General features: G+C 40.4%; 1 protein-coding gene across 50 annotated transcripts in view; it reads left to right on the top strand.

Annotated features, from left to right (window-relative positions):
* Nucleotides 1–15,359, top strand: part of MAP4K4 (mitogen-activated protein kinase kinase kinase kinase 4) — a 191,392-nt gene that overhangs the window by 133,110 nt on the left and 42,923 nt on the right. For all 50 annotated transcript variants that reach the window (XM_077914952.1, XM_077914964.1, XM_077914958.1 and 47 more), the window contains exons 10-12: nt 810–985; nt 3,358–3,430; nt 4,838–5,048. In XM_077914952.1, the coding sequence (XP_077771078.1) occupies nt 810–985; nt 3,358–3,430; nt 4,838–5,048 (460 nt within the window). The remainder of the gene's footprint in view (nt 1–809; nt 986–3,357; nt 3,431–4,837; nt 5,049–15,359) is intronic.

The raw sequence follows: 15,359 nt of genomic DNA, 5'->3' as shown, positions 1-15,359 counted from the left end.
AGGTAACGGTTCCAGACCTGTACCCCAGCAGAGGAGACAGAAACATAAACATGAAGTATACAGTCTATTAAATGCAAACAAGACAAGTTAGGAAAGGCTCCTAACTTTGGGGATGTAGGAGTGAAACGTTGCCAGGAAAATCTTACATGAGTCTCAACAGCCAGGATGGGTGAGTGGCTCGGCCAAGCCTGGGGATCGGGGGTCATCATGTGCCCGGCATGGAGAAACAGACAAAAGTAAAAGTAACTGGTAGGGTAAATTCAGGTTACAGAGTCCTTGCCCTCCTCAGAGTTATTATGTATTTCTACCTTTGTACATTAAGCATAGAGAATTGACAGATAAAGCAGTTGGAAACTCTGATGGAACTGTCATATTAACAGGTTCAAGAGCCCCCAGCATTTGGTCTCTTACCGGCTCCTCATCTCTATGTCTGTCCTTGTCTTCCAGGTTCCTGACATCTGCTGTCCTCTGCCTTTATTTTCACAAAAACCTCCCTATTACCCCCTTGCCTTTTCCAGTGACTAAATGATTAATAAGCAACATTACATTTAAATCCAGTTCATTTAAATCTGACTTCCTTTAAAGCTCTGTTTGTGGTATGTTGTCGGTGATGTGTAATTCTTAAACTGTGCTTAAGTGATGCTCTTATCCACAGTGGTCCCAAATTCCTAATACTTTCCTGTGCATTTGCAGAATGTTCATGGTGAATTCTGTAGCTCTAGTATGTTTTCAGACTAACATTTACTGATATTTTGGAGCTTTGCTCTTTGTAGTGGAAATTTGATGACCTTTTTTACTTCCTCTTATAGGTCAAAGAAATTTTTTAGTTTTATAGAAGGGTGCCTGGTGAAGAATTACATGCAGCGACCCTCCACAGAGCAGCTTTTGAAACATCCTTTTATAAGGGATCAGCCAAATGAAAGGCAAGTTAGAATCCAGCTTAAGGACCATATAGACCGGACCAGAAAGAAGAGAGGAGAGAAAGGTATTAACTTGTTTTTATTTTCATTTTTAAAAAATAATGTTTTAGGGTTTTGCCCACTAGAATAGGTCACTCCTTTTCTAGCCAGGAGTGTATGCTCTCTTGGCCAGTGCTGGATTTGCTGGTCTCTGCTCTGCAGGTCAATCATGAGCCTAGGTCCACCGTGGCTCGGGTAGAGTGGATTGGAGCTGCATGGTGGGTCACGAGGCAAACCCCAGACAGACAGCACTGTGTCTGGTCATCACAGAGGGATGTTTCTCTTGTTCCCCCACAGGAGCATGTCTTTGCTGCCCCTTTTACTTCGTTATGGGCATTTGTGTTCTGAATACATCACTCAGGGTTTATTGAGCATCAGCTGTGAACATCATCATCAGTGTGTTCACCTGTTTCTCTCCTGCTCAAGAACCTTCTGGACTTCGTACTGCTTTACTCTGTGCAGGTGGCGTGGTTAGGCCTGGGCCACGTATGTGCCTGACTACTTTTTTCTCCTTACGGCACAGCATGAACATGCCCTCATGCTAATTTAAGGCTCCCTTCTATTCCCAGTATCTTGGTTTTATATCTTTCCATGTTCTGTGTCCACCTTTCTGGAGTGCCCTGTCTCCCTCTGTCCAGCAAGGTGCAGTCAGGCTTCATCACTGTCTTCACAGCCTTCCCTGAGGCCTCTCACTCATGTTGATCTTTCTGTTTTATGAATTCTTACCATAACTTGACAGAACAACATTTGAATAACTGGCATCTTGATAAAGAATTTTTCTTGATATTCAAACTTCAAGGCCAAAGAAGAAACTAAAAAGTTTAAGTTCAAGGTGATAAGAGTTGTTCGCAGTCCTCTTAGGAGGTCTGTACCAAGCTTTTTACATGTTCATTTCAGTCTTCGGAGCTAAATCATCAATGATGCTCACAGCAACTTTTAGGCCCTCTGGCATATTCAGTTATAAAAGTAATTAAGCTTTGTACGTTAAGCTATGCAGTTAGCAACAAGTGAACTAAAGTTTGAAAACAAAGCTTTTCCTTGGGAAAAGGTTATTTGTACACTGGATTATTTTCCCAGTATGTACTTTCTTAATAATAGCTCAAAGTCCTGGAACATTCGCTGTGCCAGGCATTTACCAAGTGCTCAGCCTGGAGTCCTGTGCACATTTGCAGGTGGGAACAGTGGAGCACTTTATCTTCATTTTTTAGTTTCCAAGTCACAATGACCTTTTCCCCCTTCCTTTGCCTTCATTTACCTTTCAAATACCCTCAGCCCCTCATCAGTAAGGAATGGTTCATAGTACACAATTTTAAACATAACAAAGTACTATTTGAAGGATTCTAAAGATTCTTCAGGTTGGAATTTCCTTTGGAAGCTAGCCTATTTTTAGGTTCTTTGAAATTACATAGTTTGGATTGTCTAGCAATGAAAAGAACTAATGTCATAGAGACTGATGAACTTGTAGATATATTTTTCTACAATTATATATAATATAGACTGAACCCCATTTTAAGTTCTCAGACTTGTTTTTCTTACCAGGACACTGATTTTCAACTTCTTTATCTCTGAAAAAAGCTGGAAATAAGTTTTACTTGTGAATAGATTTGTTTTATAAATCTCTTCAACTTTTCTAGATTTAATTGCTCTCTGGAGTGCAGTGCTGACATTAGATACAAGGTCCAATAAAATGGACTGTTACTTTTGGGAAAAATAGCATAAAATCTGTTGAAGTGAAAACAGGTTGCTTGTGTTGAAACTTGTGCTTAATCTGCTGAAAGAGAAGCAACTTTGGTCTCCTTTTGCTCTATTGTCATTGCATCAGTTTTTCCCTGGCTTCATCTTTGTGAGATGAATTTGTGGGAACATTTGATTTTGTGTCTTTATGCCCTGAGTACCTCCTGTGCTTCAGCTGTTGCCAGTCCTGCAGACCTTTCCCTCTGCTGTGCTCTAAGCAGCTCCCTGAGTGCCAACAATAACCAAACGACTTCTCCTGGTTGCCTTAGTTTGGGCAGTTAAGGCTCTCTTTTGCATTTTGGCTTTGGTGGGACTTTCCAAATTTGCTGATGCTTTGGGGGGGGGGGGGGTGTGACTTCTCTTATACATCAGGAGCTTGAAAGCCCCTCTCACAGCCCTGTACCCCCTCAGCAGTGCATCCCATCAGCGACGGTGTTGATGCCTTGGAATCTACTCTTCTCCTGGGAGGAAGGGTAGCCCAGGGGATTGCTTGTGGGAATTGGGTGTCACACCCTTCCTTCCCTCAGATTCACTGTGTGCATTGTCCTTTTCATTAAAGGACATACTGTTTATTTTCTGCTGTAATGCTCTTGGAGATGCTTGCCTGTACCTGTATGTGTCATGAGTTGTAACTATCCCATTTATCATGCTCTTTTCTTTATAGATGAAACCGAATATGAGTACAGTGGGAGTGAGGAAGAAGAGGAGGAAGTGCCTGAACAGGAAGGAGAGCCAAGGTAATGATAAGGCCACTCATTGTTCAGCTCCCTGCTTTATGAAGAAATTGTTCTATGTTTTTGCCAGGATTTCAAGAAATTTTAAAGTACTTTGAAAGTGCCTTAATTTCTTCATTCTTGTTCATTCTTTGAAAGATTCTTATAAACATTGTCCCTCTCTGGTTCCTCTTATCCCGTGGTGCTTTACCAAGATTGCATTGTTTCCCCTCCGCTAGTTATTTGGGAAATGTGTAGGGTTGTGTTTGGTTCTGGGGGAAGGAAGCTTGCCACTGGCACTTTCTGCTCCAGGAAGCATGGACGGTACATGTTGTACAGTGTATAAAATAGTCCTACGAGTAAAGAATTGTCCTACCCATGGGCCAGTAGGACCTCCATTGAAAAACACTGCAGTCTTTCCCAAAATGTTTTGTTTTGTTTTGCTCTCCCCACAGGTGTGGTTACTAGCATTTCATTTCTTCTACTGGTGTATATTCTGTCCTGATCCAACTCATAGTCTATGTTTTGGTTATCTGTGCCTTCCCAAGGTACAGTGAAACAGAAGGTTGAAGGTTTGGTAGTATGAACCTTATAGTAACTAAATTATTCAGGGAATAGGGGATTTTAAAATTTTAATAATGGTCTCACCTGGCAGTCCTTCATGATTTCAGCTATACATAATTTGACTCATTGAACAAAAGGAGGCCTATAGGATATGTTCAAAGACCTGTGGGGACCTATATACAGGCATTGGGAGTTTGAAGAGAGCATAGGAAGAGATAAGAAAATTTATTGATACAACTCCATAATACCTTTTTCTCTTACATAGGAGAATATTTAAATCCATTTGAGATTAAATACTTTAATTTGAACTGAAGAGCAATGTAATTGTTTTGGATGGAAGTATGATACAAGGAAATAGGCAGTTTAAGGAGATTGATGTACCATGTTATTTGGTATTAGAAGTGGAGCAGTGGCTCTCAGCTGCAAGCCCAGCTATCAGTGGTACTGTTCATCTGTGCTGTGTCTCATTCTTGGGCTCAGCTGCTGACTCTGGAAATAGGCAATGGGAGGGCATACATGATAAAGACCTGGTGGGAAGTAAGGTGGTCAAGGAGAAACTGAGAAAGTGAAAGACAGGGATTTTCAACTTTCTTTTTACAGAGTTTGAGCTGATGTGAGAATCCTAAGTAGAGATGTCTTGTTGAATAAACATCCAGAATGGAGTTTGAGATATTTGTGAAATAGATGAAAGATGTCATACTGTAGACTTGTAGATGCAGTTAGTCCCCTGGGTTTATTAGCTGATTCTCAGAGTGGGAGGAACTCAAGAGGATGAATGAGAAGTGGAGCAGCACACTGAGGCTCTGGTCTCCTCTGGGGGGCAGAGTGATCTGTGCACAGCCCTGAAAGTCCTGCCTCCTCCTCCAGCTCCATTGTCAATGTGCCTGGTGAGTCGACACTTCGTCGGGATTTCTTGAGACTGCAGCAGGAGAACAAGGAACGTTCTGAGGCTCTTCGGAGGCAGCAGCTACTGCAGGAGCAGCAGCTCCGGGAGCAGGAAGAGTATAAGAGGCAGCTACTGGCAGAGAGGCAGAAACGCATCGAGCAGCAGAAAGAACAGAGGCGGCGACTAGAAGAGGTAAACTGGGAAAAGGGAGCTGTCCAGTTGGTTTTCTCCTTTTATTCACATTTGTAGCCAGACACTTGAAGGAATGTTTTCTGTGCCCTCCTGACATGATACCTTTCCCTGGCCTCACTACGCAGGTCACTTCAGAAGGAAAGCTTATGCTTTGGGACTGGGAGGCCTCACCTTCCTTGTGGTTTTTGAAATGTTTTCCTTGCTTGTAAAAGCTTCAGGCCCTGCCCCACAGTTACTCATCATCATATCGTGCTTAGATGCAGAACAGCAGGGGCCCAGAGACAGCATCATACCAGTTCTGCAAAGGCTGTTTCTGTTTGTGGTTTAAGTTGGCGAGCTCAGGCTTGACCTGATTTCTTTTCTTCTCTTGGCCTCTGGGTCCAAGTGCATGTGTACATATTTTTCTGAAACTTCAGACTTCTTCACAAGAAAAACATTTTTTTTCTATAAATGCCTTAACTTTGGGAGGTTTTTAAAAAATAAATACCTCCCCTGTAGGTACATTTAAGAGTAAGGGATGAAAGGGGCACCTGACTGGCTCAGTCGGTAGAGCTTGCAACTCTTAATCTCAGGTTGTAAGTTCCAGCCCCATGTTGGCTATAGAGATGATTTAAAAATAAAATCTTAAAAAAAAAAGATATAAGGGATGAGAATAAAATTACATTGGGTGTAATATACCCTGCTGTTCTGTAACCTAGTTGTTAATGTAGTGGGATTAGTTCTACCCTGTAGTGGGGAAATACCTTTTGTACTACCTGCTCATTTAATTCATTAATACTGTTAACATTGGTATTGTGGTTACCCACAGCTTTTTCATTTGTAATTCATAGAAATGTTATTTCTATTTTCACTTGGGACTCAAAAAAAACTTTTTATTTTCTTTTTAGTACATACTTCACAGCTCCAAATTTCTCATTCATAGTAGTTTCCATTTCTCCTTAGTTCATACACCTTGTTGACTCCTATTTCTTATGGCAGAAAAAGAACCCAAACAACAAGAAAGCCTTGTATTGATACTAAACAGTGGACTTTAATGTAAATAACAACACATGGTATCTTACCCATTATTTAATAGTATTTTGGGGTTGGAGGAATCTTTGTTTTATGTGCTTATAGTCTGAATTCTGAAAACTATACTCTGTTCCTAGTTTAGAAAACCAGTGCCTGTCCAAACTAAGGAGACTGGAAATATTCAGCACAAGCTTGTGGAAGAAAACATAGGACTTAACCCGCCTCTGTAGGAAGGACACTGATGGTTATAGAACTCTTTTTGCAGTTTAACTGCAAACTCTTCTGTAGTATTTTTAAGACTCTTCTTGGTGCTCTTTGAACATAACAGGAATCCGGAGTGGTCCAGGGTTTTTGAAGTTGCATGTTGACCATTTGGACTTTATATGTGAGAATGCTTGAGTATTGAGGCTCTGGCTACTTATAGTACTTTATGCAATATTCTCCACTGTTCATTTAAATCTTGGGCTGTGCTTTCACTAAGGATATGATACAGGTTAGTTTGTTGGTTTAGAACTTTAGCTTGAGCTCATTTGTTTTTTTTTTTTTTTTTTAATTTTTATTTATTTATGATAGTCACATAGAGAGAGAGAGAGGCAGAGACACAGGCAGAGGGAGAAGCAGGCTCCATGCACCGGGAGCCCGACGTGGGATTCGATCCCGAGTCTCCAGGATCGCGCCCTGGGCCAAAGGCAGGCGCCAAACCGCTGCGCCACCCAGGGATCCCAGCTTGAGCTCATTTGTAACACATGCCAGGGAAGTTACTTTCAGGCCGAGTGGTAATGAGACAAGTGTCCACTATCCAGCCTCGTGAAGAGGAGGATTGCAAAGTGAAGGCCAGCACTGGCCAGAGAGAGAGACTAAAGCTTGACAGCCATTTTTGCTTTATTAGTTAAAGACTAGAGGATTAGGGATGTGTATGCTGAGAACTTTGTACTTTACGTGCTTCAATTAGCTCTTTAATTTCAGCTTCTCAGTAAAAGTTCAAACTCACAGTCACCTCTTGGCACCTCTTAACCAGGAAAGATGGAGCTGGGTGTGAAACCAGGAACAGGGGCAGCCTGAGTGGCTCAGTGGTTTAGCGCCACCTTCAGCCCAGGGCCTGATCCTGGAGACCCAGGATCGAGCCCGACGTCAGGCTCCCTGCATGGAGTCTGCTTCTCCCTCTGACTGTGTGCCTGCTCTCTCTCTCTGTGTCTCTCATGAATAAATAAATAAAATCTTAAAAAAAAAAAAAAAAAAAAAGGAAACAAAACATTTGCATGAATAGAATCCACTGATTTGTATTCTTGGTGATCTCACTCCTTTTTACTACCCTGGGGTAAGTAAGCATTGTCTACACTCTAGGTCCCAGAAGGTAATTCTGGGAATATTTGGGGATATTTGAACCATAAATGGTTTTTAGCCCTTTATTGGCATTAAAGCTTCAATCAGAACTCTTTGGGGAATAGAGATTCCCTTTGTTATTAACAAAGTAGATAGAGATAGCCTCAGTCATAAGATAGATGACAATTAAAACTGAAAGGACAAGGGTGCCTAAGTGGCTTGGTTGGTTAAATGTCCAATTCTTGATTTCATCTCAAGTCTTGATATAAAGAGTCATGAATTCAAACCCCACCATCGGCTTAGAGACTACTTAAAAAAAAAAAAAAAGAGGGGATCCCTGGGTGGCGCAGCGGTTTGGCGCCTGCCTTTGGCCCAGGGCGCGATCCTGGAGACCCGGGATCGAATCCCACGTCGGCCTCCCGGTGCATGGAGCCTGCTTCTCCCTCTGCCTATGTCTCTGCCTCTCTCTCTCTGTGTGTGACTATCATAAATAAATAAAAATTTAAAAAATTAAAAAAAAAAAAAGAAAGATAATAATATTTGTCGGTGACTGGCAAAAAGAAATGGCCCAAATGTCGAGGTTGTAGGGAAACTGTGTACAGATTCTCCTTTCTTGGCAACTGCCACAAAATCAGGCTCATTGGGACTAAGGACCCTTGGCACCCACCATCCTGATTCTCAACCCTCTTTGCAGGTGAGTGGTTTTGCCCCTTACAGGTCCTTAAACTATGGAGATGTATAGTTAAGAAATCAGTATGTGTGTTTTATACTCCCCTCTTCTTTGCTTCTTGAGATGTGCCGCTGCTAGGATCCCTCTCCTTTGTCTTCCTCCACTTCCCCCTCCTTGGCTCCTGTTTGAACTGGAGGTCTTAGAAGTCAACACAGGTAATGTCAAGGCTGTCTCTCAGTTTTGCTGGAAATTAAGTTTCTATTTCTGTTTTCCATTTTCCTTGTTGCTTTTGGATGGTCCCAGGCTGAAAGGGGGAGAATGCTGAGCTCAGGCAGCCAAGTTCACACTGGCAGCTTCAGTCCAGTCCTTTCCTGGACTTCACAGCTCCTCAAGTGGTTGCGTCTGCTCCCCAGTTCTCTCATTAGGACCCGTTTAGGGTATTCTCCACTTACTCGAAGTATTGCATCCAGATTCAGAACCCCATGTGGTAATGACCCCCTGCATCAAAAATGTTAATATGATAATATTACCTTTCATATTTAGATGCATTGTCCTACCTCTGCCTCAAATAGAATGTTACCTCTAGCTAATTTTTTTCCCATAAAAGTTGTTCACAGGCCAGCTTTTTCTCCCATTCCATTCTTTACCTTTTTGAGAGGCAGGCACAAATGAAGAATACTTAATTGTATTGTCATTTTATCCTAATTTTTATGCTCTTTTTCCATTGAGTCTTGATTTGATATCTGTTAACTATTTCTCCCTACTCCCATGGCATCCACATATTTGATTAGCAGCATGTTTTCTCAATTCTTTGTTCAGTTTCAATACAAATATTAAGAACAAACCTGATCAATAGTCTAAGTTAAGATTACTATGTTAGTTGGTATATTTTGGTTATGTTTTTGAACCTGTTACATATTTCACTAAATTTCCTGTCTGGTTTATGCATCTTCATTTTGATCTCATGGAAGTTTACCAAATTATTACTAAAAGCAAGATATGTTTATCTGTGGTTTGGTGTGCTACTTTAGTAAACTTCAAGAAAAGAAAATTTCTTAGGGAAGGGTTGTTTTGAGCAAGGCCTTTTGTGCCATCATAATGATAGCACATTCTGGTTGGGTTTTTTTAAACCATGTATAAATGATCTCTTTAGTATAATAGGAGTCAAAACCAAACTTTTATTTCAGGGTTAGAATTTATCCTTTCCTTTATAAAAAAAAAAAAAGTTAAAATACCCCATTTCTCTGTCTCTTCCCAGTCTTTTCCCCTTTGGGGAGATGACCATGATACATGGTCATCTATTTTAGCCCTAGAGTTGGGATTTGTTACTTTGTGATTTTGATTGCCCCACATCCAGGGTAAAAGTTAGCATCAGCTCCAGCAGTTTATTTGCTTTTTCTTTCATCAAGAGAACCCATGCTTGCTTATATTCATTTCTATCATTTCTACAAATTCTAAAGCAATTAAAATTTTAGGGAGGTGAGTGGAAGTGGAAAAAATTAAAAACAAAGGAAAGCAAGAGAAAAATAACTTCTCTGTGTGAAGCGAGATCAGTAGTGAATCTAAATTATAGTAGTCAGAAAACATAAAAATTTCTAAGAAAAAAAAATTAATAAACTGCCCCATAGATTTGTTAGCTGTGAGATCTTGGAAGGAAGATGTGGTGGACTCCTTCCTCCAGAGTCTTCATGTATTGCAAAGAAACAGGAGCCACTCCCTCACCCCTCTTTGCCTACACAAAGGCCTTTGGCAGACATGATCGTCTCACATCGAGAGTATATATTAGCATCTTTTTTTTTTTTTTTTTTTGACAGTTCCAGCTGTGGTACATACATTAGGGCGTGCAAGTACCCCTCCAACCCAGGCCTGGCTTTCTGTGAAGTCAGCGGCTCCATTTATTGACAGCGGGTAGCTAGCTGTCTTGTCTTTCTGAACTCCTTATAAGTTCTCAGGTGTTCTTTTGGCATCCTAGTCTAGAGTTTGGTTATATTTACACTTAAATTTTGTCAGAGTTCGCTTAATTCAGCAAATGTTAATTTGTTGCCTAAAGATGAGGAAGGGTTGTCTTTGGAAAGAAGCAAATACTTTCTCTACTAAGGCCTCATCAGAACTTGTATGAAAAAACCTCAGTGTTTGTTGATATGTCTGTGCAGTACCTCAGAAGTGCTTGGAGTTAGCTGAACATGAAGAACAGACTGGTTTATTAAAGTCAGTTAGTTTCTACTAAAGCCAGTAAGTCTAGTAGAGTGTGTTTACATGGACCTCACTGTTATCAGTGTGACATAGAAAAGTTTTTAGAATTGTGAGATGAAAGCATTACTTTTAAGTACCAAACTAGAAAGGGAACCTAATTAAAGCATTGCTGGATAAGTACATATTTACTTAGGCATGCTTGGGAAAATTTAAGAAATAAAGAAATCTCTTTACAATTTTAAAGATTTGGAAGTCACTTTACAGCATCATGCAGTTTTTCAGTTTGTTTGATTTTGTTTTCAAAGAGTGATTTAAGAAAATAATGATGGCATCAGTTTGCAAATGCTTCACAGGATTATATCATGTTAATCATTCTTAGTGGGGAAAGCCTGAGAGGGCATGTTTGTTAGAGTCTCCTAGGTTTTGTTATTTGAAATCACAGGCTTAAGGTTAATCCAGTATGAATTGATGTTACTTAGTTGATGGCATATATGTTTTATTTTTGGCTACTTTCTTTTGAGGTTCTATTGTAAGAGGCCAGCTTTTCACATTAATCGTCTATTAAGATATGTTTACTAAGGGCTTTTTTAATTTTTAATTATCCCTCCTCCCTTAAATTGAGAGCCTCTTCTGAGTGTAGTGGTTTTTATGGTTGACAATTTAAAATGTTGCTCTTGGTCCATTTTACAGTTTCAAATGTTAAAGTATAATGTGGAAGAGGAATCCGTAACTACCTTGTTTTTTCACTTTAGCCATCAGTCTTGTCAACCAGTTGGTTTGCAAACCAAACCAGAACTTGCTTAGTGGGCTAGTCCTAGGAAACTTAGCACTTTTCACATTGTCTTGTGGATTTTTAAAAAGCATGTGGCTGTGTTACCTACAAGACTTGAAGGGGAGGGGCTGTGTCTACTTTATTTTTGTGTGCTCATTATGGTGTTTTAATATTTCTCAAGTGGATGAATCAGTCATCTGTAGTCCTAGGTGCATCTCTGGAAAGAAAGGACTTGTTCTTGAAATGTATGCCCATTCTTAAATGGACCTTTAGGCTTGAGATCTTTAATTTGAGTTTCAGAGACACCTGAAAGAACTTTGAAGGACCTTATAGAATATCCTGAAGTGTAAAAGGGTGTGTTGTATAAAGTATGAGACACTATCCAAATGTAATAATTATTGTTTAAGCCATTATGTGGTTTCCAAGGGATCTCAAAAAGATGACTCTAGGATTTGATTGAATCTTGTTAGGACCTAGAGATATGAACAGATTCTTTAGTCTTTTATTACTTTAAATGCTAAATGTTGAACACAAAAATCACAGTAATTTTTGTCTCGGATGCCATGTGTTCAGTGTGAGGGTTAGATTTAACTCAAAGTATTGTGATATTTACCACAAAGTGAAAAAGATGAGCAAAACATGATTCCTGCTCTCAAGAAGTTTGTGGTGGTTTTTGTGTGTGTGTGTGTGTGTTCATCTAGTAACCAAGAGTATAATACTTTCATAGGAAACAGAAGAAAGAGCCTCTCAGAGGTTTTCATTTGACAGTTGAGAGCATCAGTTATAGCCTGTTCTTGTTTGTAAGAAGTTTGCTTACTGTTATTTTATGGTGTACATTTTGAATTAAACTAATAATAACTTTTAACTGTGTTAAATAATTACATAATAACCATTATATTGACTTTGGAAAACAGTTGAACAAAAACATGATGCTTATCTTCCATTCATTGAGAAATCCTGGTAAAGTGACTGAACAAACAAAAACATAAACAACAAGGACAATGAGAACAAGAAAGGAAACCAAATTGTGGAAATTAGTACATGGAAGAGGGAAGACCGTAAGAGAGCTAGTACTGCAAATTCTGGAAGAAATGAGAAGCAACAGGTGGGGCTAGAAGCATGTATATGTGGACAGTCAGACTCACCCACCCCAGGCAGCCAAAGCCAGGCTGTTACGCTGGGTGTCCTTGGCAGGAGCAGATACAGACTTCTAGAAACAGTAAACAGCAAAGCCTCAGAACATGGAGAATCCCAGTACAATGAGGACATGGAAGGAGAGGTCCTGCAAGCACACGCACTTCCGCTCCCATAGTGCTGGCAGCCACACTTATCACAGATGCCACTTGGTGCCCAACACAGAGAGGGGATTGGGAGGATCCCCAAGGGACATAAGACCCCTGTAAAATGACCAGGCTGCCTTACATCACCTTACTCTAAAGCTTAATAGTTACCAAGTGCTTCTCCACAGCCTTTATAGTTCACTTTTTACTGTCTTACCTGTGAGTGGACAGCCAAGATTGTGGGCACTGAGAAAAGTTTTTGACACAAGGGATTCCAATATAAATAGAAAAAAAGACCTTGAAGGAAGTGTAGATGACAGAGTTCTATACATTGTCTTGATATTTAAAAATGTCTAGGATGAAGAGATGATTCTGAAAGCCATAGTCAGGGGGAAGCAGGTTAGAGAGGTGTGCATGAGTCTTGTACTATCAGGAGTCTGAATGGTTGGAGATTCTCCAAGAGCACTTTTGGAAACTTAGGCATACTTGTGGAAATCAGAGGGAAAAATTCCTTCCCTCAGTCAAAATTATATGTACATTGTGAGGGTAAAGATTCTGGGGCCTGGCCTGCAAAATTGCTAAAACCTTTTGCCTTGTCCACAAGCCTCCTCAAGAAGCTGTTGGAGAATGTGTTTCAGCAAATGAAGAGGAAAGGTAACAAGGGCTCTAGGAAACGGAATCCTGTATAGGAGAGAGCTCAGAAGGGCTCCTAGTAAGTTGGTGGGCAAGTGCGGAATATCTGAAGAGCAGGTGGTGTTGGCTGGCATGGGGGGAGGATAGGGCTATGAGATTCAATCTCTAAGAATAAAGAAAGAATACCTGATTGACTTTGACCACACTGGAAGGAGGTGTGTGGTAGTATTAAGAGACTTCACATATGATCTGTGATAGACCAACAGAAAGCCAGTGAAACACATGAAAACAACAGCAAAAATAAAGCAATCAATAGCTTCTCAGAAAACTCAAATTTGCCTTGAGTATGGTTTTCATTTAACCAGAACTTGTCACAGGACTTGATTGGGAGCATAAGATTGTGCTTGTATCATGGATATTTTTTGGGAGAAATCAATAGATGGTATCTAAAGTGGAAAAAAACTTTAACTCTTACAAACATGGTATTTAAAAACCAGCTTCTAGGGATGCCTGGGTAGCTCAGCGGTTGAGCATCTGCCTTTGGCTCAGGGTGTGATCCTGAGTCCGGGGATCGAGTCCCATATAGGGCTTACTGCATGGAGCCCACTTCTCCGTCTGCCTGTTTCTCCCCCTGTATATGTCTTTCATGAATAAATAAATAAAATCTTTAGGAAAAAAAATCAGCTTGTGTAAATACTATGGGTAAAGCTAGAAGCATCGGAAGTGGTTATACCTTGGAGATAAGAATTGGGGGTGAGGAGAAATGGGACATCATATTTTTGATATAAGCCTCTTATATTCTTTTTGACTTTTTAAAGTGCTTAGTACTTTCATTAAAAAATTAAAATGCAAGGCACGCTTAGGTTGCTCAGTCAGTTAAGCTTTTGACTCTTGATTTTGGCTCAGGATTGTAAGATCGAGCCCTGAGTGAATATGGAGTCTGCTTGAGATTCTCTCTCCCCCTCTCCTTCTGCACTCCCCCATGTTCCTTCCCTCTCTCTCTCTGTCTCTCTCAAATAAGTAAACCTTTTTTAAAGTTTCAAAATGTAAATAAAGTGGAAAAAAGCTACTTGTAAGATGACTTAAAATTTGCCTCTTAGTAGCATTTAATTAGATGAAAGTAGTCAGGATTTCCTCCTGGACTGGGAGCCCTGCCCTCAATGCAGTTGGAAACAACCAAGAAAATGGATTGTACACATCTTATCTTACCACTTTGCTGCCTCAGAGGAGAATGAGTGCTTCCACTTAGACCCCATGTGACCTGAGGTCCTGCCATTTTCTGAAGCTTTAAGTGACAACAGCTCAGGAGAGGAGAGATGAGAAGTGGGTCTGGGGAGTAGGCGGCCTAAGATCACACTTGTGCTCAGTGGATTGGGAAGGCATCCAGATGAGAGGGCTAATGTGGAAAGCCAGCTCTCCTCCTGGTTCACTCCTCTGCTGCTCTTCTGCACCTTCCCTTTTTCTTCTCTGAAGACATAGAGGAAATTTGAATCTGGAGGCAGATATGAATTGGGTGCTAGACTGCACCTGGCTGCCAGCTGTGTGGTGGTTGAGTGGCAGGCGGCCTGTCATTTCTTTCCATCTAGGACTGTTATTGAAGTAATTTCCCTTCCTGGCTCTCTGGAGGAGCCCTTACTGATAATAGCCAAAGCATCAGCAGAGATAGGGACAGCTTTGCTTTCAAATTAAAGAAAAAGCATTTTTTTTAATAATGAGAGGAAAAAGCAAGTGCAGCACATGGTTTTTCTTTCTGCTACTGTGATCCCACAGGTTTAAATGGGGACCTTCAACATCATCTAAAAATCAAAGAATATTTAATAGTCTGCATAGTATATAAAGAAATGGCAGTAAGCACATCTCTAAGACTGTTGTGGGTCTGTGTCTCTGTGGTCCTGAGGTATTGCTTAGAACAATGCAATGGCCTGGAAGGGTTTTTAATCATGCGTCCATCCTGTCAATAAAAGAAACCAAGGTGTAAATCTGATATAGATCCACTTCTATACCCTTGCACTAAGTATGTATATTATAAAACATGCAAAAGGAGCTATCTTAAAAAGGGTGAGCTACAAATACAAGTAAATAAAAGTTCACTGTTTTCTTTTCCTAGACCTCCATTGATTATCTTGCTCACTGTTAGAGAGAATGCTGATATAGAGGCCTATCATCTTAGTTCTTCACTTCTCTCTTTCTCTCTTTTAATTTTGGTATACCAGGGCACTCTCCCCAGGATAGTATAGTGGGCAAGGAAGGGTAAAGTCCAGATCTTTTGAAGAGGAATGATTCTCTTACAGTTCATTGCTTACGAGATCTTTATAAAATTTTTTTTCACCAACTGTTGACTTAAAAAACAAAACAAAACACCCCATTGCAAACTCCACACCATGACAATTGGTAATATACACTGCCTCCCTCACACCCCCACTGCACAC

The sequence above is a fragment of the Canis aureus genome, chromosome 11, assembly GCF_053574225.1.
Source record: "Canis aureus isolate CA01 chromosome 11, VMU_Caureus_v.1.0, whole genome shotgun sequence".
Classification (NCBI taxonomy): Eukaryota; Metazoa; Chordata; class Mammalia; order Carnivora; family Canidae; genus Canis; species Canis aureus.
This window is presented reverse-complemented; position numbering and strand designations above follow the sequence as displayed.